General features: G+C 38.3%; 1 protein-coding gene across 22 annotated transcripts in view; it reads left to right on the top strand.

The window, feature by feature from the left end:
• IQSEC1 (IQ motif and Sec7 domain ArfGEF 1) overlaps positions 1-19,659 on the top strand; it is a 691,123-nt gene extending 671,464 nt beyond the window's left edge. For 18 of the 22 annotated variants that reach the window (XM_086938999.1, XM_086938992.1, XM_086938993.1 and 15 more), the window contains 2 exons: positions 13,333-13,382; positions 15,247-19,659. In XM_086938999.1, the coding sequence (XP_086795125.1) occupies positions 13,333-13,382; positions 15,247-15,840 (644 nt within the window). In that variant the 3' untranslated portion in view covers positions 15,841-19,659. The remainder of the gene's footprint in view (positions 1-13,332; positions 13,383-15,246) is intronic. The other 4 variants (XM_086939005.1, XM_086939008.1, XM_086939006.1 and 1 more) reach the window with 3 other exon arrangements.
• The last annotated feature ends 3,460 nt before the right edge of the window (positions 19,660-23,119 follow it).

Here is a 23,119-nt window from a genome sequence, read left to right as displayed (position 1 = left end):
AAACTTGGGTGGAGGTTAGTATTGATGTGGGAATTTTGAGTTCAGGGATGGGTTTGAGTTTGAGTTGGAGTTTAAAATTATTTCTAAAGCGCACATACACCAGCGGTTTCACCAGCTTTTTAGGGAGTCAGGATTTATTGGAGTTCGGCATAAAAAGGGGTTTTTAGGGTTCAGAGATGGGTGGAGTATAGGGGAGCTGAAGTCTTTTTATAGTTCAAGGATGATGGTGTTTAGGTGTGTGAGATAATTTGAGGTTTCAGTGATGGGTGAATTATAAGGGTGTTGAGGGGTTTTAGGGTTCATTGAAGTGCAGAGATTAGGGCTGGTGAGGGTTTGTAAGGTTCAATTATAGGTAGTTGCTGGGGTGTTGAAGAATTTTTAGGGTTCTGGATGAGGTGGAGTTTAGGGTGGTGATGTTTTTTAAGTATTCAGAACAGGGTGAGTTTAGATGTAGAAAGGGGTTTTAGGGTTCAGGGATGAGTAGTTTAGGATGACGAGTTCTTATGGGTCATGGATGTCTTGTGTTTAAGGGCGTTGAAGGTTTTTAGGGTTTTCGGATGGGTCGAGTTTGTTTGAGCTGAGATATTTTAAGGAGTATTGGATGGGTTGGTTTTAGGCATAGAAGGTGGTTTTTAGTGTTCAGAAATCAGTTGGGTTAGTGGTTGTGAATGATTTTATGGTTCAGGGATCGAGGATTTTTGGGATGCATAGGACTTTTTGGCTTCAGGGGAAGTGTAGTTTAGCTGTGGTGAAGGGCTTTAGAGGGCATGGATTTATGATGTTTAGGGTTTACGAGGGGCCCGGCGATGGTTGGTAATTCGGGTGGTGATGGGTCAGCAAATTAAAACAATCCCAAGTAATTATTTGACAATGAAAAATGATGAAATAATAATGGAACCTGAAATAAAGGAATGAAATAGATATCTCTAACAAAACGGTTTCTGAAAATAGGGCCTGAAACCATTGCATTTGCACTTAAAAAATAAGCATTCAAAAGACAATTTCGACCAAAAAGACATTCTATGAATTGGTTGCTACGAAAAGGTAAATTCCATTCATTCAGAAAATTTCAATTAAACCGTTCAGATGAAATGGTTTCTCCGTAATGGTATTCCATGAAATAGTTTTCCTATGACATCACATACAGCGGGCACAACCACTTACCAGGTAATGGCTACAAGAACAAGCACCTTAGTGAAGAGTAGATTCTGAGAAACATCTGAAAGAGAATTAACTAGGGCAACTTGAAGGACAAAAAAAATAATCAGTAAAAGATCCTAGGAAGGCACAGGTAATTCAAGCACTGGCTTATGAGTTGCAAAGCTTTGCAGAAGCTGAGAATCGATAGGCACCTTGAGTGACAAACCTGACAGGGGCTCGCTCGGCCCTCTGAAGTCAGAAGGTGGAAATCACCAGACCAAGAAATATGCCCATGGGATTACAGTGTCTAGTATGTAAATCATGAGTGGTGCATCAAGCGAAAAGCTTCCTCCACATAGGAGTTCAGGGTACAAGGATGACAGACCTGTTGTATTGAAACATTCTCCTTCCTAGACCACAACCTCCAGTCCCCCAGTTGCACATGCTGCAGCACAAGCACTGAGAACAGGAGAAAGAGGAAAGAGAATGGTAGCGTGGACAGGCTGAGCGAGGCCACATAATAATCTTCAACAGTTCCGGATACTATGGACTATGAGGACCTAATTGTCACTCATACCAACTGTGCCTGTTCCTTCTATTGCCCGACCCACAACCTTGCCAGAAAAAGGATCAGAAGAAAAGTGTGAAGAAGCCCTTGAGACCACCGAATCAAGAGGAATTCAACATCCAACCCTGGGAACATGGAGCCTCTGAGCTAAAGAGTGTACAAAGAGAATCACACACAGATGGAAAGAAGCCACATATTCACGTCACGGAAGAAAAGAGAAAAAATGCATAAGCATTGACCCTTGAGGGGTAGAAGTAACACCAGTGTTTTGCAGGAGATAGACAAAACAGGACATGATGTGTGTCAATGCTAGGAGCAGAGTTAAAAATAAAATTAGGATTGGATCAAATGGCCCATAGTCTAACCAAGGATTCACTTCATGCATTCCAATGGTAGCTAGGAAGGCAGGTGAAGTGGTAAAAAAGATAGCTGCATTCTTTATAATGGCACATCATTTTTAAGGATTGAAGGTCCTGACATCATCAGTTTTACTCATTTATCTTAAAATTCATATTTTAACCCGGCGCCCACCTTTGCCATTTTTAAAATGTCCTTAATTGAGCTATTGTAAAACCAGATATTTTGTCATTTGTAACAGAACATTCCCTCAAATAAAATTCTTATCTGAAAGCATTGGAGCGATGAGAGACTTCTTGTCAGCATGCTAAACAATGGCTTTGGACCAGTCATTCATTTTGATAACTTGACTCAGTTGTGAATCTGTATTCCATTTGTCCAATTGCTCAGATACTATGAACCTTTAGAAATCCATTGATTATTCTATATTGGGGGTCTCTTTTTATACAGTTGTAAATTGCTTAAAGATATACTTAAGTGTTTGTGTGCATTTAAGCAAAGCTTCATACAAATGTGGGTGAGCTAAATATAAACAGTCTAAAGTTTGTTTGTGCCACATTGGGACGTTTGCTCTGAAGGTATGGAACAGTGTTTTGTTACAAGTAATTTAATGCAGCCACACTGTCCAATAACAGGTCTTTGGACTTCAGAAATTAAAATTGCCATTCCAAATTGACTGCCTTGATTGTTTTGTGGAATACATATGCCATTGTTCTGTATTAACTAATCTTCCTATTTCTCTATTTAAATCAAGAAATGAGTTAACATAGAAGTTGGAACAGTAAATTAAGCAAACGTATTTAAATGGTATCTCCTTTGCCATATCTTTGAATGGGTGACAATATAACAAATTCCATTCTGCGTTAAATCAATTTTGTAATTATTGTGTCACAAATTAGGTATTGTATGTTAAAAAAAAGTTCTACTCTTACAATATTTGTGATCATAGTTATAATTTAGAATAGTTTTGAAATAACCAGAAAATGTGCCAAAATCATTCCAGATAAAGAGCTCTGATGTTAGCAGTCAACAGTAAAAGTGGCAAGAACAGTTGCTTACTATATAACATAGATGAATGTTCACCCTTTCAACTTAATTTGGTAGCTAGAGATTTAATATAAAGAGCGAATGGACCTGCAGATATATGGCAACACTGAATTTCTTTAAGAGAACCTAATTCTTGATTACAGCATAATCAAGGTTTGAAATTTGAATGCAGAGTTTGGAAGAACCCTTGAAAACATCCTGTATGTCATTTCGAACAAAGGCTGGATTTGTGATTTTCCCATCTAAAGGGGTCACATGCTTTCTTTACTGTAAAGCAATCTCTCACAGTGGACACCTTCTGATTTATTGCTGCCAAGGATATAATAGTAATTTTATAAAGAAACCCTTTCCCATCTTTGTGTAAAAGCTCTTTAATAAATCTATTCAGCTTGCTTTCTGAGATTAATGAAGAAATGAGGAAAATGTGGCACAGTGCTCAGGATCGGTGTCTTTTTTTCTAAAGTAGTGGATACACTCCAAGAGTCTGGGGTATTGCATCTATTAGGATCAAAATGGGCCAGTGGTTCTATAATTATTTATATACATTCCTTGTATGCATGGGCTGCGAGAACACCTGGGCTAAATGATTAAATTGCCTACTCTTTGGTTATATGTTCAGTCTACATTTTTAATTGTGCTATTAAGAAATGAAGGCGTTCGTTCAAATGACTTTATTCGATTCATTAGAGTCATAAAAGTTTACACAATAAAACCTCTAAAAACAATTAAAACATTTGCACATGTTCCCTTCCATAGATCTTAAAAAACCAGCAAAATTATTCAATTTTAAAATCATCATAGCTATCCCAACCTAGGTTTGTACAATTGAATAAATAGAACATTTTTAATAAAATAAAATTAGATTCATTTTCACACTTCATAACGTTTCCTGATTATAAATACAGTTCTAATAAAACTAAATACTGCACTAGAAATTACAGCCTTTGATAGTGCCCTTAAATAGGCATAGCCCTCTTGATAAGAACAGGGCCTAATAACGTTCAATATAGGTTTGATAAAACGTTCTCTAGGGTATTTGTACAGGGAATAGAACAACATAAAATGCATTGTACTCTGTTTGGCCCGGTTATTACAAGGACAGGGGGCTAGTCTCACAACAGCCAGCCTGTCTGGGATAGGCCACTAAAAAATGCAGTGTTCCCAGTCAAAATCAGGTCAAAAGAAAATGCGATTGTACATGCGAATAAAATTGCTGAGGACCTAATGCCCCATCATCTAACGTTCCCCTGCCCTGGTCAGACATCCTTAATTCAGTGTGGTACGCATTTTTTATAATCACTTTCATATTGGACTCCAAAGTATCTGGATTATTGTAACATTCCTCTAGGCCAATCTTATAAAAAGTATTCCTAACATAATACAGCCAAGGGAGCAACATTGCATTATCCAGGTTCATACAATCTTTAAGGATACTCCTAGTGAATGTCAAAGTCTCTGAAGACCAGATTTTTGCCCATAGGATAAGGGATGCAATGTTTATCCTATCTTTCACGTATTCCAGGCCCACCTCTGAGTGACAAAATGAGATTGAAGTACTACTCGGAATCATTAAAAGCCTTTTTAAAAATGTGTTCTCTAGAACCTGAATCTGATAACTCTTATGATAACCCCATACTCCGGCCCCAAAAGTAGCTACAGATAAACATTTGGATTTATACAAAGTGATCATATCTGTAACCGGTTTATGTCCCAATTTACATGCAAACCGAAACAGCCCCTCTGTTATTCTACTGGTCTGTTGGGCCCTTGTCATAATTAGTTTATCCCAACTCAATTTGTTGTTACAAATATTACCTAAATAGGTAAAACTGGGCACCTTCTCAATGATGAAGAAATGAAGGCATTTAGCTACACTTTCATTCTCTGGTTGTACTTCATCACATAGTTCTAAACAATATTTGTATTCTGACACAACAGTGACAAAGAGTGTCATTATTGCAAACATTTTCTATATTTTGACTTCAAAAACCAGTAAAGGGTTGGACGGGGGTGAAGGGACAATGGCTATAAAGAAAACTGTGAAAAAACACATAAAGGTATACTGCTTGCTAAGTGACGAATAACAAAAATTAGTTGCTCAGTTAGTTAATTCCCCTTATACAGCTTCCAACTACCATTGCTCTGCCTTCTTTGCGAATGTTGCAATTGATTATTTTATTTTTATTAATCCATAATCCACAGGCATCAACTTTCCTCTTTAAATATGTAAGAGGAGAGTGTCGACTTTTTAGCCAGCTTTTATAGCTGCTGTGCACTTAATATATTAAGAATAGCAACCAGGCACTTGTGGAAGACTGATTTTCATTTTAGGAGAATATATATATGCCTATAAGTTAGTTTCTTTAAAATAGATCAATGTATGCTTGCAGGGTCTATCTTTTGTGATCTGTTATCCTGGAAGTTTTTGGTTTAAATACAAATTTTGGTTTGTTTTTTGCTTGATCTAGAACTTTATCTATGATCACAATGAGACTTTCAGTGTGTTAATAAAGATTTGAGGGGACACTCTGAATCTACTTAATTTCTGTCTTCCAGGTATTGGCAAGGTGTAACTGTGATAGAGTAGCCATGAAGGGTACGATTCAGATCTTGGTGGACTGATTACTCCATCACAACATTGACAGATATCTGTCCGCCGAAATATAAATCCCATTCTATCCTGTGGAATTTATATTTGAGCAGACTGAATATCTGTTATTGTTGTGGCGGAGTAACACGTTTGCCAAGATCTAAATCAGGCCTGAAGTCTTCATGTTGTGTCCTTTCATTCAGTTTTGTAAGGTCGTCAATGGGACTGTGCTGTAGTATGTAACATTTTTAGATTATTTATTTGATTCTAAGACCTTTTAGCTGACTTTCTGAGTCCTGTCATTAGTATCTTACATTTTCTCCACTGTTATTCTTCCAAAGACTCAATTGACTAATCCTTCCTTTTAGGCTGCAGTGAAATAGACTCTATTTCACAACAAACAGTCTCTGAGATGGTTTGTGTAGTAATATATGCGTTTATGCGCAGCAAAGTTATTATCTGGTTAAGTTCTCTGGTGTGAATTAGGTTCTGGTTATTGAATGCTTTAATCTGTTGACATTCTTGGGCTTATTTTGCATACCCCCTGAAAGATTAATGGACCCTTTCTTTCATAAATTCAGTTGTATGTCCTGTGCTCAAGTACCAACGCTTTCCCTTCACTATCTTTGCAGTCTTGCCAATCAATTGCTCTAGTTCATCTATTATGTACTGATTCTAAACTGTTGTATTTGAGAAAGTGTGTAACATTAAGCATCCTTGTGATTTGCAGAAAAGGCTGCTCATGTTCATTGTTACAATCATTGGTATTGGACTGACATTTTGGAACTGAGCTTGTAAGCGCAAAGAAGCTGGTAGCATTTATTGGCAGAAATACTGCCTTCTCAGTATTTAACATACTGTATTCCTTCTGTGGCTCATTATGACCAGCCATGAATGGAGAGAAGGTTATGTGCAAAGAACAGAAGGCCCTCACCTCTGCATTTACAAAGTGTCATTATTGCAACTCCTGCCACGTAAAGGAACTGAGGGCAGTCGATAATCTTCAGTGCTTTGTGAACACTAGAGTGGCCTAAGACTTTTGATACATTTCCTTGTGAAGTACATGGATGAGAAAATGCTTTTTGACACCCCCTTTCCTTCAAGGAATTGCAATGTTGGCATTGTGAATCCCAAAGATGTTTGCAATTTAAAATATACATTTCATACATTGCAATTTTTCACCTCCAAAGTCTGCCATTTTGCACCTTGCAAATTTTAAGAGTCAACACCATTTGATATGTTGAGTCCTTTATCTCCAGTAAACGTTTGCGTGAGTAGTCAGGATCCACAAGCCAAGACATATAATAAGAAGTTGATTCATCTCTTGATAGATTCAATGCGTGTTGATGTGGGTTTGAGCTGTGAATCTGGACTGGTTCACATCTATTTATGCATTGCCAAACGCTCTTGTGCTGGTAAACTGGTTTAGGGGTTGAATTACTCATAACCTGAACACTTCTGAAGTCTTAACATTCTTAAAATACAGAATCCCCCAAAGTTCATGTGTTTCGAATTGGGGTTTATTTGATTATCTGAGAAGCAGACAGCGGGTTCTACATCTGACCCATAGTGAAATTTATTTGCAATCTGACATACTAAGGAGATAGGTTAGTGTAGAGGGATTAGGTAACCTTGCAAATCCTTACAATTTGGAATGGACATTCTTTTTTTTTTTTTTTTTTTAAGGGACATGGTAAAGGGAATTTTAGAACTGGGGGTCTCTAGTTGGCAGAGGTAGGTATCACCGTCCAAATAGGGACTCTTGATTCTAGTCAGGGTAAGGAGGAAACCCTCTGAGATAACCCCTGCTCACCCTCTAGGTAGCTTGGCACGAGCAGTCAAGGCTATTCAGGAGGCAATGTGTAAAGTATTTGTACCAGCACTCACAGTAACACAGTGAAAACACCACAAACTGACTCTACAACAGTTTAGAAAAATAAAGGTTTTTAATCTAAACTACACAAGACCAAAACGACAAAAATCCAACATACACAGTTCAAGAATATGGTTTCAAAAGAGTTCTTATGGTTGTAAGAAAAAGTTCTTTAGGTTGCGATAAAATAATCCACAGTTGCGTGAAAAGTTCACAGTTGCGTCACGTTTCAGACACAGTACCTTTAGTTGCGACAAAGTTCCAAAAGCAGAAGCTGGTGCGGTGGGAAACAAGCGATGCGTTGCTTCTGAGACCTTGGGGAGGCGATGCGACAGCCCCGCTGCAGCAGCGGGCGTGTTGCAGCGAATCCGGTCTGTATGGGGAGGAAGGCCACTTGTATGGATTCCAGTGCGTAGGTTCCATAGGAAGTTTGTTCTCGCAAAGGCACGATGCAACGATCTCGTAGGGGCTGCGACGATCTCCAGGGCAATGATGCGCGATCCAGCGGCGATCTCTCTCTCGCAGCTCTTTGATGCAATGGTTCTGCGACGATGCTCGCATTGACGTGATGCGGTCCGCAAGTAAGCGGTGCGGGGATCTCACCCAGCAACGACAGGCTCTGCGACGACACTCGCAGCGATGGTAATCTTCCCGCACCGGTCTGGTTCGTCCCGCAAACAAAGGATGCGACGGCTCTGGCAGAGGCAATAGGCGCTGCGACTATCTCGGCCTTCGTAGCGGCGGGAATTTCCTCGCACTGTCGGGGATGCACGCCGCAGCGAGCGATGCTGTAACATTTCTGTAGCAAAGTCTTTAAATCTTGGTTTCCAGCTTCCCAGCACAGGTTTAACTTCCAGATGCACCACACATGGGCCATTCACTCCAGAAAGGACAGAACTCTCTCAGTAGAGCACAGGGGAAACTGGGGGTGAAGTCCTTTTGTTCCTTGGACTTCAGAACAGGGAGCCAGCTCTTCTCAGGCCCTTGGAGATTCCTTCAAGCTAGGGGACACAGCAGAAAGCAAAGTCCTTCCCCTCTCTTTGGCAGCAAAGCAACAGCAGGGCAATCCAGCAGAGCAACAGCTGGACAATCTCCCTTCAGTTTCAGCTTTCGCCTTGGCAGAAGTTCCTTCTTGATTCCAGGATGATCTAATTTTCTGTTGTCAGGGGTCCTGTACTTATACCCCTAAAAGTCTTTGTTCTCTTTGTGCAAGTGGGCTGTGAGCCCGGTCTAAACCAGTTCTGGGTGTTTCTTAAGCACTTTGTTTTCCTGGCTTCTCCTTTCCTTTCAGAGTGAGGGGCAGGGTTGTCAGCCGCCCAGCAGGAGGTGGAGCCAGCATTGTGGAAGGCAGGCAAAGCCCTATTCAGGCTATCTCCTACCATCACTCAAGTTGCAAATGCATTCATTCAGCCTAGGGCTGACTCAGCCAGCCTCCTGGGGAATCCCCAGCCCCTGTCACTCTCAAACCAGACAGTCAATAGACAAACAGGCCAAGGCACACAGGAAGGTTAGACAAGAGAACAGCAAAAGTGCTGTTCTCAAACACAGGATTCAAAAACAACCTTTCCTAAAAGATGTGTTATTAAATTCTGAGTTCAGGGATACTAGACTCTTATGTCCTATCTTGTTCCTATGGTAAGATATGCTGGTACCCACTGTAGCCAGCATCCCCCAAGTTAGCCTATGGAGCAAGATAGCCTTACAATAGTGAACAACGGAAATGGCTGTAATTCACTACCAGAGCATGTCACCTGCACCAGTACATGCTCTACCTTTCACATACACTGCTCCCTGCCCAGGGGGGTACCTTGGGCCTTCCATAGGGGTGCACAAAAAGGTAAGGGTTAGGCCTGGTCAGTGGGGACACTGACCAGGAGGATATGGCAGTTCACAGACTGCACACAGGCACTGCGGTGGCAGGCCTGAGACACCATTTTGGGGCTATTCATGTGGGTGGCACAATCAGTGCTGCAGGCCCACTAGTAGCATTTGTCATCACCAGCCCTGGCACACCCAGTGCACTTTACTAGGGACAATTTACACAGAGAGCATATGCACTTTAGCACTGATCAGCAGTGGCAAAGGGCTCAGAGTCCTATTGCCAACAGCCACGGGTCAGGAAAAATAAGGGAGGAAGAAGCAAAAAGTTTGGGGATGACCCTGCAAGAAGGGCCCTTTCCAACAGGGAACAATGAAGAGTTACTTACAACCTATTTATGTTGAATCTGAAAAACACAGGAGTCATATCCCATTACCCAACCTCCGAACCTGAAGGGACACATAAATGCATCTTCCACTTCTTACGATTTAAAAGATTAAATGGAAGGGTCTTAGTCTCCACAGTACAAATCCCATTTTCTTGACATGGCATACAGTCATTTAATTTCTCTTGCAGACCACAGATAACATGACATGTTATTTGTCAGTTGTAATGCAAGAGTGTTCATATGTGGACAGCCTGTACATCACACATAAGAAACGGGTTGCACACCGTTTTTTTTCAACCATGTTTCCATTGTCCTTCTTAAACCAAATCTTTTCCGGTGGCGTGCTCACTTTTTTCGTGCCTAGCCCACACAGCACGTGTAAAACATAAAAAACCAAAATTGTGGGGTAATCCTTTAACCCCACTTCAGTGGCGACAGCCTACTTTTCCATAATGCATTTGCTTCCATTTTTTCTTCTGAAACTTTTTTCTTCCAATCTTATTCCTTATGTTAAACGCTGCACAGTCACTTCACTTTTAATTATCTTCCTTAATTTTCCTCTTCATGCAACGCAAATACAAATTTCCCAAATACAAATTTCCCAAATTTCTTGTGTAATGGCGGGCCAGCCGAACCTCTCAACCAAAAACACGACTAAAACAGGGTTCCTTTCAAGCAGTTTGTTTATTAATCCTTTGTCCAATGCATTTCGGACCCATTAGGTCCTTCGTCAGGGAACATACTGTAAATAACAATGAAACATGTATTAACAACCAACTGTTTTAACCATAGACTCAAATTCATTTTAAACTCTATCATTATAAACTCCACGTCATCCATGAAATACCGTTCTAATATGTCCTTTGTGTAACCTTATTAAACATTGTGTTTCCAACTTAACATCTCCCCCTTCCTGTGTTCCATTATTCATTTTTTTATAAAAAACTTCTTCCCTCTCCCATCGGGTCACGCAATTCCTCCCTTCTCTTTTTCCATCATTATTCTCCAAACCCAGCAGCCTGTACATCACCAACCATCCCAGCAGTTATTGCCTTGTTGACAAGATTAGTTAGTGAGGCTCTCTATTAGAACCCTGGTGATGATGAGGATGATACAATTGCTCTGACTCACAGCTGACATAAAGAAATTAACATATCTCCAGCCTTCTTGCATTGATCTAAATTAAGTGCTGTTTTGTATTTGTTTTCTATAATTGTAAAATTCCTGACAAAAGTCAAATGACAATATAAAATATGACTATCTGCTTCACTTCTGGATAGCGGCCTTTGTGGTCCTAAAACCTAGAAGCCAATGACATGCTGACCTAGTAAACTTATCATTACAATAGCATTCTTGCAAAGTTTGGTTACTTTTTAATGAACATTCATTCTAATATTAAATGTAAATATAAGGATTGAAATATAAGTAATCAGATATAATACCCCGAATCTCATACATTTTATCTTGAGGTATAGTTTGTTTTCCTTTTATGTGTTATTACTCAATGTCATGTTGAAAATCATTTACTTCAGTTTCGTTGCTTGCATTTCCTAAGACTGTAGGATAGAATCCATTAGATAGTATTTCACGATCAAACTAGTGATTATTCGACTATATTTACAATTTGGTCTGGTGGTTCTTGCAGTAGTTGGTGAACACCTTATGTCAGTTCTTTTCCATTATGCATGACTGTTGTACTGGATAGTGAAAGTCAATTAGTGTGTATTGTTGTTGTGGCTTTCACAACTATATGAAATATCTTGGGGAACGTAAAATATGGGACACATCCTAACTTGTTAAGCAGCTTAACCAAGCAGCATTGATATTAACATTTGAAAGTTAATACTTAAGAGAGGTGCTCAAATGTTTATGCAATGATAAAGGATTTTTAGATGTTGGTTCATTGTGATTGTCAAGTCTCTAAAGTCTAGTGACCCAATTATAATCTACTCAAATAAAATTCAACCCTCCCAAAGGGCACATTTGTGTTTTCTGGAGAAATATAGACTTATTTATTTTCATCACATTTCTGTTCGCTGCCAAACTTGGTTGTTCTTTCGTAGGGTGGATAGTGAATTCTTTTGCATTTCAACAAGATTTACTGCATCCTTATATTGCCATTTCATGCCACTGCTTGTAACAGCCATGGATGTGTTTACATATAAGGATTTACTTTTATTATCGAGTGGGCTTTACAAACAAATCCTATCTTCAGAATTAGTTTTTTTTTCTGTGATTTCTTTTTTTGCTTTGTTTTGTTTTTGTTTTACATAGAAGACCAAAACAACTAGTGCAAAAGTAATGAAAGCATAAATTACCATGTTTTAAGACAAACATAACTGTTCGGATTTCATTATGTAGTTGGGCCCCCTTTTTTCTAGTTACCTGTTGTTACCTTAACCTCTTAACGCCCTCCTTTCCTCTTCTCATGAGATTCCTTCAGTGTTGGAGATGAAGTTGCCTTCCAGTCCCTCGTGCCTGACTTCCTTTTCCCATATGCTTGTCCTTCTTTTAACAAAGGTGATCTTCCACCTTTTAATCTTACCTTAATTACTGAAATTTTGTCCCCGCCTCAAAATACTATAATGAACAACTAACGTTTGACTTCCTGGATAATTGCACCAGTTTGATTTGTTCCGTAAGCTGCATGCCAGTTAATTGCCCAGGGAAAATAACTATTCCAAAGTAAGCATGCCATTGTGTGTTCTTAGCCTTTGATTGGATATTCATCCTATATTTTAACACTTGAAGGATGTTTGTTGTGGGTTGGTCCTTTACCAGGACTGTTGCAGCAGCATAAATATTGCTGTTGTACTGTTACAAATCCTAATTAAATTTCAGTAGAGGCTATCCCAATATATAATTTTAAATGATCCAACCAAAATTGTTCTCATCTCTGGCTTAGCAGACAGCACTGCACATCTTGGAAAATAAAATCTAGAAAAACTAGTTATGGACAGTTACATCTGTTATTGCAAGTTAAGTGCATCTGCTTGTAGTTATAAGAAAAAATACATTTGAATTCAACTGGGATTTAAGAATTTTAAACACAATCTAAAAATACTTGGTATTCAGAGACTTGTATTTCTTCAGTCCTGTAGTGCTGAAGCGTTGGTTTCCCTAAAAGTCTGTTATACAACAAATTATTTATGTACCACTCAATTATATGTTAGCAGTATTGAATGGAACAATTGATGCAACAGTGACACTTAACATAAAACCAATATGTAAGAATTTGAAAAAACTATGCATTTTATACCTGTGTTGCACACTTTTTGGAGTAATAACATTTGTATTAACTAAAAAATCGTCTTACTTACCATCATGTTATGTAGAATTTGAGTGCAGTGATGCGACCTCTTTTGAAGGCCTGAAACTGTATTTGTTTCTGCCTCAGTTTTCTACTTCGCTGTTGAGTCTATGCAAGTTTCATGTAGTAAGGCCCTCCCAGTTTGTACTCTAAGGCTATTTGAGTTATTTAGGGAAAGAGATATAAATCACCCAGATCATGTTGCAGTCTCTAATCTATGGTATTGCATGTCCTGGGCAGGCAAGCGTGGGCGCCGCAGCAGTGCAGGATCGCTAGACAGCAATATGGAAGTAAGTTGGAAGCATCTGATATCTAGCTGGTTGTGATGATATGCATTTCTCAAACCTTTCTTTGTGTATATACACTTTTTGCTGTCTTTCTTTTTTCTAACATATAACCTGCCTGCCTCCAATAATATGCATGCGTAGTCTGCTCACTTTGCACTACAGTGACTTAAAAACAATACACCTTTGTGGCGTAAACTCAATTTTCTGATTCCTGCTAAGCTTGTTCCCTATGTTCCTGCAAGCATGGTTCAGTATATTTGATGTTTCCTTTAGAAACCATAGCTTAAAACAGCAATGATACAAAGCTGAAACCCCTTCTCCCTTATTTCATTTACTTTATAACATTGTCTTTTTATTCCAAGAACTGACTTCCCACTTAACTTCGTAACTTAAAATTATCCAGGGTTACTGACATTAATTCGACTAGGGTTTGAGTACCCCAATTGGTAACTAGTTGCTGTAACCTAAACTGATTGGTGTGTCTTCACCGTCCTTGCTGACATTGTCCTACCTGACACCATAATACTCTGCCAGTTGACGGTAGAATACATGGGAAAGGGATTTCATTGGCACAATGGATTTAGGCAGTACATCATAGCCATGTCTATTCATGTTGGTTATTCATCAACTTTACCCTTGACTTTCAAAAGTTACTTTGTGAAAGTGGGGGTCTAGGAAAAGCTTTAGGTTCATATCTGTTTACAATCTGGTTTCAAAATGTCCTTCTACTGGCACACCTAGTTAACGTATTGTAAACAATAAATGCAAAGTGCAGAACTGTTTTATGAGTTGTTGCAAATGGATCCTTTGCTCATGTACGGGAACCAGCTGCTTATACTACCAGCCAAGTTTTGCTATGTTGGCAACTGCAAGAGTCGGGAAATTTTTCTTGTGTTTCCATCAGCAGGCCACTTTCAAAGATCATACACATACTTGTGTTCACCAAACAGAAGAAAGCTGTTGCTTTCATGAGGGCCTTTTAGACCTTGTAAAAGCGGGGCAGTTGCACTTGTTGTTGGGGTAGTCAGCTTTGTAGTATTGCAGCATGTTTGGTCCACTTTCTCATTGGTTATAGTGTACTTTGCTTTTAATTTGCTTAGCCATTCATGTTGCTTTTTAGCCATTTTAATGTATTTGGTGATGAAACTGTTGAATTGAAGAGAAATATTGCAGAAATTGAAAAGTAAATATCTGGGATGGATTTAATGTGGATTTCATGAGATTTCATTCATCTTCCAACCATTTATATATCGTTAATGTCTTTTTTTTTTTTTTCTTTTTTAGTTTTCAGGTTTCTTTCTCCACGACCTAAAAACACATACACAGTTTAAATCAAACGTACTGCATCTAAGAATTTCTGTTTCAGGACTTATCACACATCCTCTCAAGTAATTATTAGGATGGTACATGTAGGACAGAATATCAGTTTAAAGAAACGATAAGGATGCTTTATTGAGAGGTTTCTATAGAATGTGTTTCGGTCTGTTAACAGATGAATGCCCAACCACTATTGTTAAAGGGCTCTATGGTGCATTCTGTCTAATGATGCGTACATGGCAAATCTACTTTTTAGTAGGTATATTGTTTCCCCACTACTCACTGAAAATGCTTAAGTGTGGTGGTGTATAATTTGTTAAATAGTTATCTGGTATTTTAATTTGTTGCAATGTTTGCTACTCAGACGTTGCTGTTTTTATGGCATTGTAAAGGTTTTAGCAATCTGTCTCGGTGGGTTTAATTTCACTGTTTCAGATGTAGAGTTCAGTGCAGTCAGGTTTAGTGAGTATTTATACAGGTTTTGATCTGCCTCACGTATTCTACAGTAATTGCAAACTTTTTAATTGTACTCTCTATGATTTTCTTTCAGGGGTCCATCATTAGCAGCCCTCATATGCGCAGAAGAGCTACGTCAACCCGAGATTGCCCATCACGACCACACCAGACTTTGCCTAATTCTTCCTCTCTTCTAGGTTCTATATTTGGTAGCAAGAGGGGGAAGCCATCTTCTCTGGGGCATCTGTCATCTGGTCCCTCCCAGCCAGCAACACACACTCCAGTAACCATTCATCAGCAGCACATACAGCATCCGTCTGTAGCCCATCTTACAGGGCCAGCAGAGGGGCAGACTCAGGCCCAGGTGCACAGCCACCATTCACAGTACTGTCAAGTACCCCAGAACCCTCCTCCTTATCACCATCACCATCACTACCACCCACCGCAACATGTCCAGCATCCGCACCATCAACATGGACAACATTCATCAATTTCCCAGCATCAATCCTACTCACAGCAGCTTCCGCACGCACAACATCCCCATTCTGCTCATCCCTCATTGCCTCCTACTCATGCTGGTCCCTCTTCCCATTCCCAGCATGCTCAGCTCCACCATGGGCAGCAACCTACATCTTCTACTTCAACCAGCACAAAGCCCAAACACAGTGGCATTAGCACAATAGTCTAGACAATGCTGTAGGTACTGTTCTGATGACTGTAGTTTTGGTACCAGGTCATGCTGTGTCGTTCTACCCAGAAAAGGCAATTTATTTCCACTGAACATCTGTGCGTTCTCGTAGGAGAAATAACAACATCAGTAAATAGTAATTATACATATCATCCACTTAATAGAGAGTGGTGTTTTTGTTCCTAATGATCAGTCAGGATTTTTCAATTGCCTTGAAAGATACCACTAGCTGAATATAACCTAGCAAAATGTGTCACATCAACAGTTTTACACTTTATCCTGGATATTAGCTATACATATATAAATATATATATATATATGAAATAAATGTATGACTAAAGTGATTTGTTGCATTCTTGCTCTTCTTGATAATGGGCAAAAAATAAGTAGACCTAATATGGTTGATGAAAGTACTCAAGTAAACTTTGTAAATATATAAATATAGCCATAGATTTACAGTATACAGTATGTAACATTTTTGCTTGGAAAGCAAATTTCCAGTCCACAAACTTAGCAATATACACTTTACAGGAATTCCATGTACTTAATGAGTAGAAAATGCAATCACTAAATAATGACACAACACACACCACACACCAAAACTTAAATATGAATAATGAATTCAGAGGTTCCAGTATTTTCTTTAATAAAAGTTGGGACTTTAAAAGAATCCTAAGCAATTCATTTACTTACTGTGCCAATTTACTACACATTTACTGTATGCTGTTTTAGTAAAACTATGTTGATATAAATACTTCTTATTTTATTAATAAAAATCATTATTAATCAGTATTATTACTGCACTGCTATTTCAGGTAAGCAAACCAGTAAGGTTGTAGTACTTGCTCTTAGCAGTGTAGGATTACTTGCTAATGCCAGTTGTTTTAGAGCATTGGCTACACACATTCTAAGACACTTTAAAGGCTGTGAGAACTGTGAATTTCCATTCACCATTGTCTTCATTTTTTACTTGATGATAATACGAGAAGGGTCCCACAAACAGTGCATGCTACACTGCAAAATATTCATCTCATACATGGGTGCTCTAGTCTTCATGTGTGTCAGGCACCTTTTTAACAATATACTGTGCTTTGAACGTTCTGTACATTTGAATATAGCCCTAGTTGAACATTTTTAGTTGAACATTTGCAGATAAGTCTGTTTCAAAGCTATTTTGTTTCTGGCCATGTTTAAATGCACACCTCACTTTCTTAACTGTCTTTCTGCATTGTTGTTTGTCCATATTTTATGGACCATTTTATTTAAACTATCCATCCTGTGTGTAAAACGTCTGTCTTCTATATCCGTTTGTATTTTTCAACACTCTTCCTCTCTACTATGTCTGTCTGAATTTTCCATGTTTTTCTTGAGGATTCAGTTTGTTCCAAGCAGCGAACTACTGCATTAGCAGAGCCCCTCTCACTGTTAACATCAATTCAATTTGAGGCTAACTCTACTCAGTGGGTGAGTAATTGTGCATCATAATTTAAGTCATAACGATACACGTAGACGGGCACAATTATCTCTGCAAAAGTCCACACATGTAACTCTATTGTGAAATGTTCCTATTCGCAGAGAAGTCTACATTGCTTCAGATATTTCCTTGGTGAACCTTGGAATTGATAGCCATTTCCCGAGTCCAATAAAAGGACTTTACCAAAAGCTACTCTGGGGAGGAGTGTAAATTGGTGATGGTCTGAGCATTGTTGCGGTTATTCCATCAGTTGTTTACCTTCTCATACTCACCATGGTAAACAAAATCCAAGTGACACTGTAAAACTAAACTTGATCAACCAACATTTTTCTGTGATAGTGGGTAGGTGAATGAAAATATAGTCCCTATTTTAGCTCAACGTATCTATGATTGAGAGCTGCTATACCACTCAAACAAAATAGGACACACTTCCGCTTCCATTTGTGATATCATTTTGCATTTTCTTTTACCCTCTTTCCATGCCATGGATGTCACTAAACCAGCAGAACTGCAAACTGAGCACTTTGTTATTCACCATCGAAAGCAAATACAGCAATTTAGGGGTTAACCTTTTTACTGTCACAATTTGTTTCCAATTTGTACTACATGCATTGTTTTTCAAACATATGTAAATCACTATTAAGTCTTCAAAAAAAGGACATGGCTCTTTACTCTGTTCAGCACTTCCTACATTCTGTAGTTTAGCTTATGGGAGCTCATTTGAGTTCCGGACACTCTGCTCCATAAAGTTTAAAAGTAGATCGATCTGTCTTGCATGTCATCTAATGTTATTAGTGCGAGGCTCCACTCTACATATTGTATATTTGCTAAATATATCAGTGTTACAGTTGATATTTGTTGAAGTAAAGATCCAACATATTTCAATACGTAGGGCTTTTCTTCATACCTCTGTACCGATAGTAGAGTATAACTGTGATTTATAGGTTGTTCCAGTAAAGATGCATGACTGGCCAACTTGTGGCTTGTATATTTTGACCGCTGGAAGCCATGTGTTATGCGTAGGGTCTAGGATAAAAACCTAATGAATCCAAAATAAAAATAGACCGGAAACAAAACATTAAAATTGTACTTTTACATTTTTAACATTTTGATTACCAAGTGGATTACTTTTACATGCACTTCTGTTTACATCCTTAATATAATTGTATGTGTAGTGCTTCTTACATTCATAAGTAGTAACTGTCACATCATTGGCATTTAATTTAGAGCCACCAGCATCCATTCTAGGCAGTCTTTTACGAGTAACTAAATATCCCAAATCAATGAGTTTCCCTGTTTATAGTGAGAAGAAGTCAATGAACAGCTTTAAAGAACATCATACCATTATCTAATTATAACTAAACTCAATGTAGATGATTATTATGTAGAAAGTGTCTAAGAATATAAATGTTGTCTGTTGGGAACAAAAAGGACAGTGAAGTATACTATCAAAAGAAAGGTGACATCATCACTAAAAAGGTAATTATGACAAAATAGAACTGTAAAAGAACTTCAAAAAATGCAAAGCCATACATCTTTTCTGGAACAACAATAAAATAATGTATATGTATTTTTTTAAGTTAAGAATGTACTGTACAACAATGTAAACTAATTAATAAATACATATTAATATAATGTATATGTATTGTATTGCCAAAAAAAGAAACCTTTCAGACACCCGGTGCAGAAAGATTTTTCACCATGTACTGCATGCAGCAGAAGCCTCTTGTTTCTTGTTAAATTCAGCCGAGGGACTGTCGGCAGATATTTAAACAATGGACCTTTAGATGTTGACTTGCTGTTCCATTTGAAGCTGTGTGTTATCTGCAGTCAAGCATGCATTTTACTGTTCCATTGTAAAATACCATTGCACTTCCTGCCTGCAAAATAAAGGAGTAATTATGTGTAAATATATTAAAAAACGAAGCAATTGCAAGATTACATTTCTGGGACAGAACTGGGTGGTGGAAATGGGACCAAGTGTGATGACTAGAAAATTCTCTGACTGTACATAGTGTGTAAAATAGTATGACTATATGTATGCACTTGTGCTGAGGCTGCATACAGAGTGTAAGTATCTCCCCTAGGAATCCTGCATTTCAGTTTTGAGTTGTATTAAACTGTTAGAACTAGATCTTGAACACAGACTGTTAAATAACTTAAAGAAATTATCATGCTTACACAAAGCATCAGTCCTGATAAAACACTACACCCATTTTGTAACTTAATGAACGAGAGGAGTGCTTTCATTTTAATATGCATTCTGTTTGTAAGTAGTAACAAACCTTATCAATGTAAAGCTATACTGTGATCATGTGGAAAATTAAATAAACCATGAAAAAACAGCTTCTGCCCTGATTTTCTAGAGAAATGCACTTCGGTTTTATTTATTCCAACATTAAGGTCATATGTGGGGCAAAATGCTTAATATGTTTTTGTTTTCATTGTGAACTGCTTACACTTTATTTACGTGAAGACTGCTATACTATAGATTAATAGCAATGGTTTTAACATGCTCACTAGTCCAGCTATTATCTAAGCTACGTAACGGCATTCATTTGAACAACAACGTTCATGTGTCGTGTATCTTGATCACCAATCTCACTTAGAAAATCTACTAAATGTACAAAATTGAAGCAGATCAACATTTTGAGTCTTGTAAATGATTCCTTTTCAAACATTTCTAGGGTAGCGAAAATGCAGTTACATTTTTTTCATAAATCCCAAATTTAGGTACACCCTTGAATAATATAGATATCAGTCCAGCACGGTCTTACTGGCAAGATAATTAAGTTTTTACAATTCACCTTTCTGTTTAGCAGCCACACTTTAAGGACTTGCCACATTTGTAAGAGTCCTTCATTATTTTAACACGACTTGTAATCAAGCTTTCTTTTTATCACCTATTGAATATATCACTCCTTGAGACACATTCAATTACAGCTATTACTTATTATAATGATGTGCTCTCACAGTGGTGTTACGATACATTGAACAGTATTCTATTAAGTGTCTTTTGTATTAATTGAGTGAATGGTAACATTGAAATGGTGAATAAGTTAACACTTCCGAGTTTTTCATATCTTACATGAATATGGATTGCTATTATCAATTCTAAATGTAAATAAATAATTAAGGAAGTGGGGCCCATCACTACCCGAAAATATGCATTTGCGTAAAGCATTTATGTTTGGCATTCTGACTGCATTTTACAGGTTTTTTTGCATCTGTTTGTTAAGAAAATATAAGAAAGCAGATTTATTTTTGTGGTCCTCAATTACAAATCAATTATGCAGTAAGTAGTAGTATAATGAGTTTCCAGAGTCAAGCAATGAGAAATTCTAATGATGTTTCAGTATATAAAATGAGAAACGTCTTATACAAGATAACACCAACAAAATCTTCTATTTACACTTGCATCGCCCCAGACAAATCACCAAATCTGTTTATGCAAACCAAACAAATAAAGAGATCGAGGGAGGATGGGAAGGAAGAGTGTGATGTACCTGACCATAGTTTTCATACAGACCTTTATTATGCTACACCATGTCAAAAACATAGGAGCCCCAAAGTGTTTTCGAAGGCGCAACCTCATTACTTTGTGTGACTGTGGCCAAACTGGTTTAAAAATGCTTCTTAGCATGTTAATCCTGCTTGGATCATGGAACACACATATTGAATCCCTCTTGGATCTAGCCTGTCCAAAACTCCAAGATGTCCAATGCGCTTTATCCATTAGTTCTTTCTTTTCAGTTGACCGTTAAGGCGAATATAACCTGAATGCCTGGTGTTTTTTCCTTGCACTAGTAATGAGACTAAATATGTGACGTTTTTTGAGCATGTTGTGGCAATGGTGTATTCCTTTGAGAGGTGGTCTAAACCTTAAATACTTTAGTCTAATATGGGACGTGTTTATGGTAAAATTTCATGGGACCTAATCACCATAATCATTTATTTTGTTTCCTGGGTCGTGGCCTCTATGCTTATCTATTTTTTTGTCCAGCTATGTGACTGCAAGTTGAAGAAATTATTTCAACAGTCCGTATCCCGACAAATATAGATGGAATAGGTAGCACGCTTGGAACTAAGTATACAGGGTTTGCAGTAATAGTTAGAAAGTTCAAAGTAAAAACAATAAAACCTACATCTTAAAATTATGAATTTCAGAAACATGTTCCCAAAATTGTATTATAAATAAGAAAAAAATTTAACAGAAAAGTGCAATTGTAAAACCCCAATCACGCTATAGATGGAAATCACAAACGTCTTTCCACAATTTTTAAAGCATTTTGTACAGGAAAAGCAGGCATGCACCTCGACCAACTGTCATTTTTTACAGCAATCATCATTAAACACACAGTACCTATGAAAAAAAACTTTATCTGAAGAAAATATTCCTGTTTGTATAGCAAAATAACGAAACAGTTTTACATGAAAGATTTCGGCTCAAATATGTTGCTTCTCAGTAAAAGCAAGACCGCACTTAGACCACATAGGGCTTGCATTGGCAGGCTGATTCATCAAGTGTCCATATGTACACACTGAGATTTATAGACTAATCACAGATGTCCCTGGGAGGGGAATGGCCATCTCTGATTGCTCCCTGTCAATCTATACCCTATAAACTCATAAGTCTTCAGGACAAAGAGGAGCTTCAATGTGAGTATTACACTGGGTCAGGAAAGCCATTATCGTTCGCACATATGGCTTACTAGCGGGCTTGAATTTCATTAAGAATGTAAGGCCCACCAGCCTAGACGGCATACTTCATCATAAGGTTCCTGCATTCAGCAGAAATTATTATGGTGCCAAATTGAATTGAATTGAATTGAAAATTCCATTTATATAGCGCATAACCACCCAAAGGCCTCGCAGCGCTAGAGACTGAATTCTGTGTGCGACTGCAGGGAAAGATTAATGCGCTTTTGAGAACAGATGGGTTTTCAGTTCTCTCCTAAATGACATCAGGTTGCTGTTTTTCCTGAGGGACAGGGGTAGGGAGTTCCATGCCTTCGCCGCTGAATAGGTGAAAGAGCGGCCGCCCCATCGAGCGAAATGGGCTCGCTGAATGCAGATAGAACTTTGTATTGGTCAAACAAGCGGATGCAGGAACAATACATTCATAACATGTGTTGGCTGCAGATACACCTGCTAGGCACCCTTCTGCCTTCTAGTGTAGGGCCTGGACAAGTTGTTTCCTCGAGAGAGTCTTTTTTAAGGCTGATGTGACGGTGAGTCTCCACCTCCTTGACGGAATGTGCTTTTCTAACGTCTCCATTGTTAGATTTATTTTTTGCACCTTTGGGTTCGGATAGATTGAACCATTGCAGTCTATGTACGTCTATTGGGTCGGAATGGTATAAAACAGGGGGTGGCCTGATTGACCCTCTCCATTTTTGGGCACATACACCTGAATATACCAAAATGTATGACTTTTGAGGGATAAATACTGTTTGTGTCAACAATATCATCTCCATTACCCACACATATGTAGCTGCATCAGTTACTTCAAACACTTCTGAAATGTAACTATAGATATTTTTTTTAATCCTTTTTTTAAAATCAAGTTTCATGATAATACCATTACACAATATACAACACAGTGTCCTCAACCGGGCAACCAGACGGAGATGCCAATAGTTTGGGCAAGGCTATAGCTTTTAGTTCTTGCTTTGAGGACAGCAAGCTTAACCAGCGAGCTACGTGGTATATTTGGAAGTGGTGATTATTATACCTTCATGGCAAGACCATATGACGACCCTGCGTTTGCCTACATTTCATTTAAAAAAGTATTTAAGTCAAAGG

Source organism: Lissotriton vulgaris, chromosome 9 (assembly GCF_964263255.1).
Source record: "Lissotriton vulgaris chromosome 9, aLisVul1.2, whole genome shotgun sequence".
NCBI classification, from domain to species: Eukaryota; Metazoa; Chordata; class Amphibia; order Caudata; family Salamandridae; genus Lissotriton; species Lissotriton vulgaris.
Note: the sequence above shows the minus strand (reverse complement) of the source record. Positions and strands in the feature narration are given on the sequence as shown.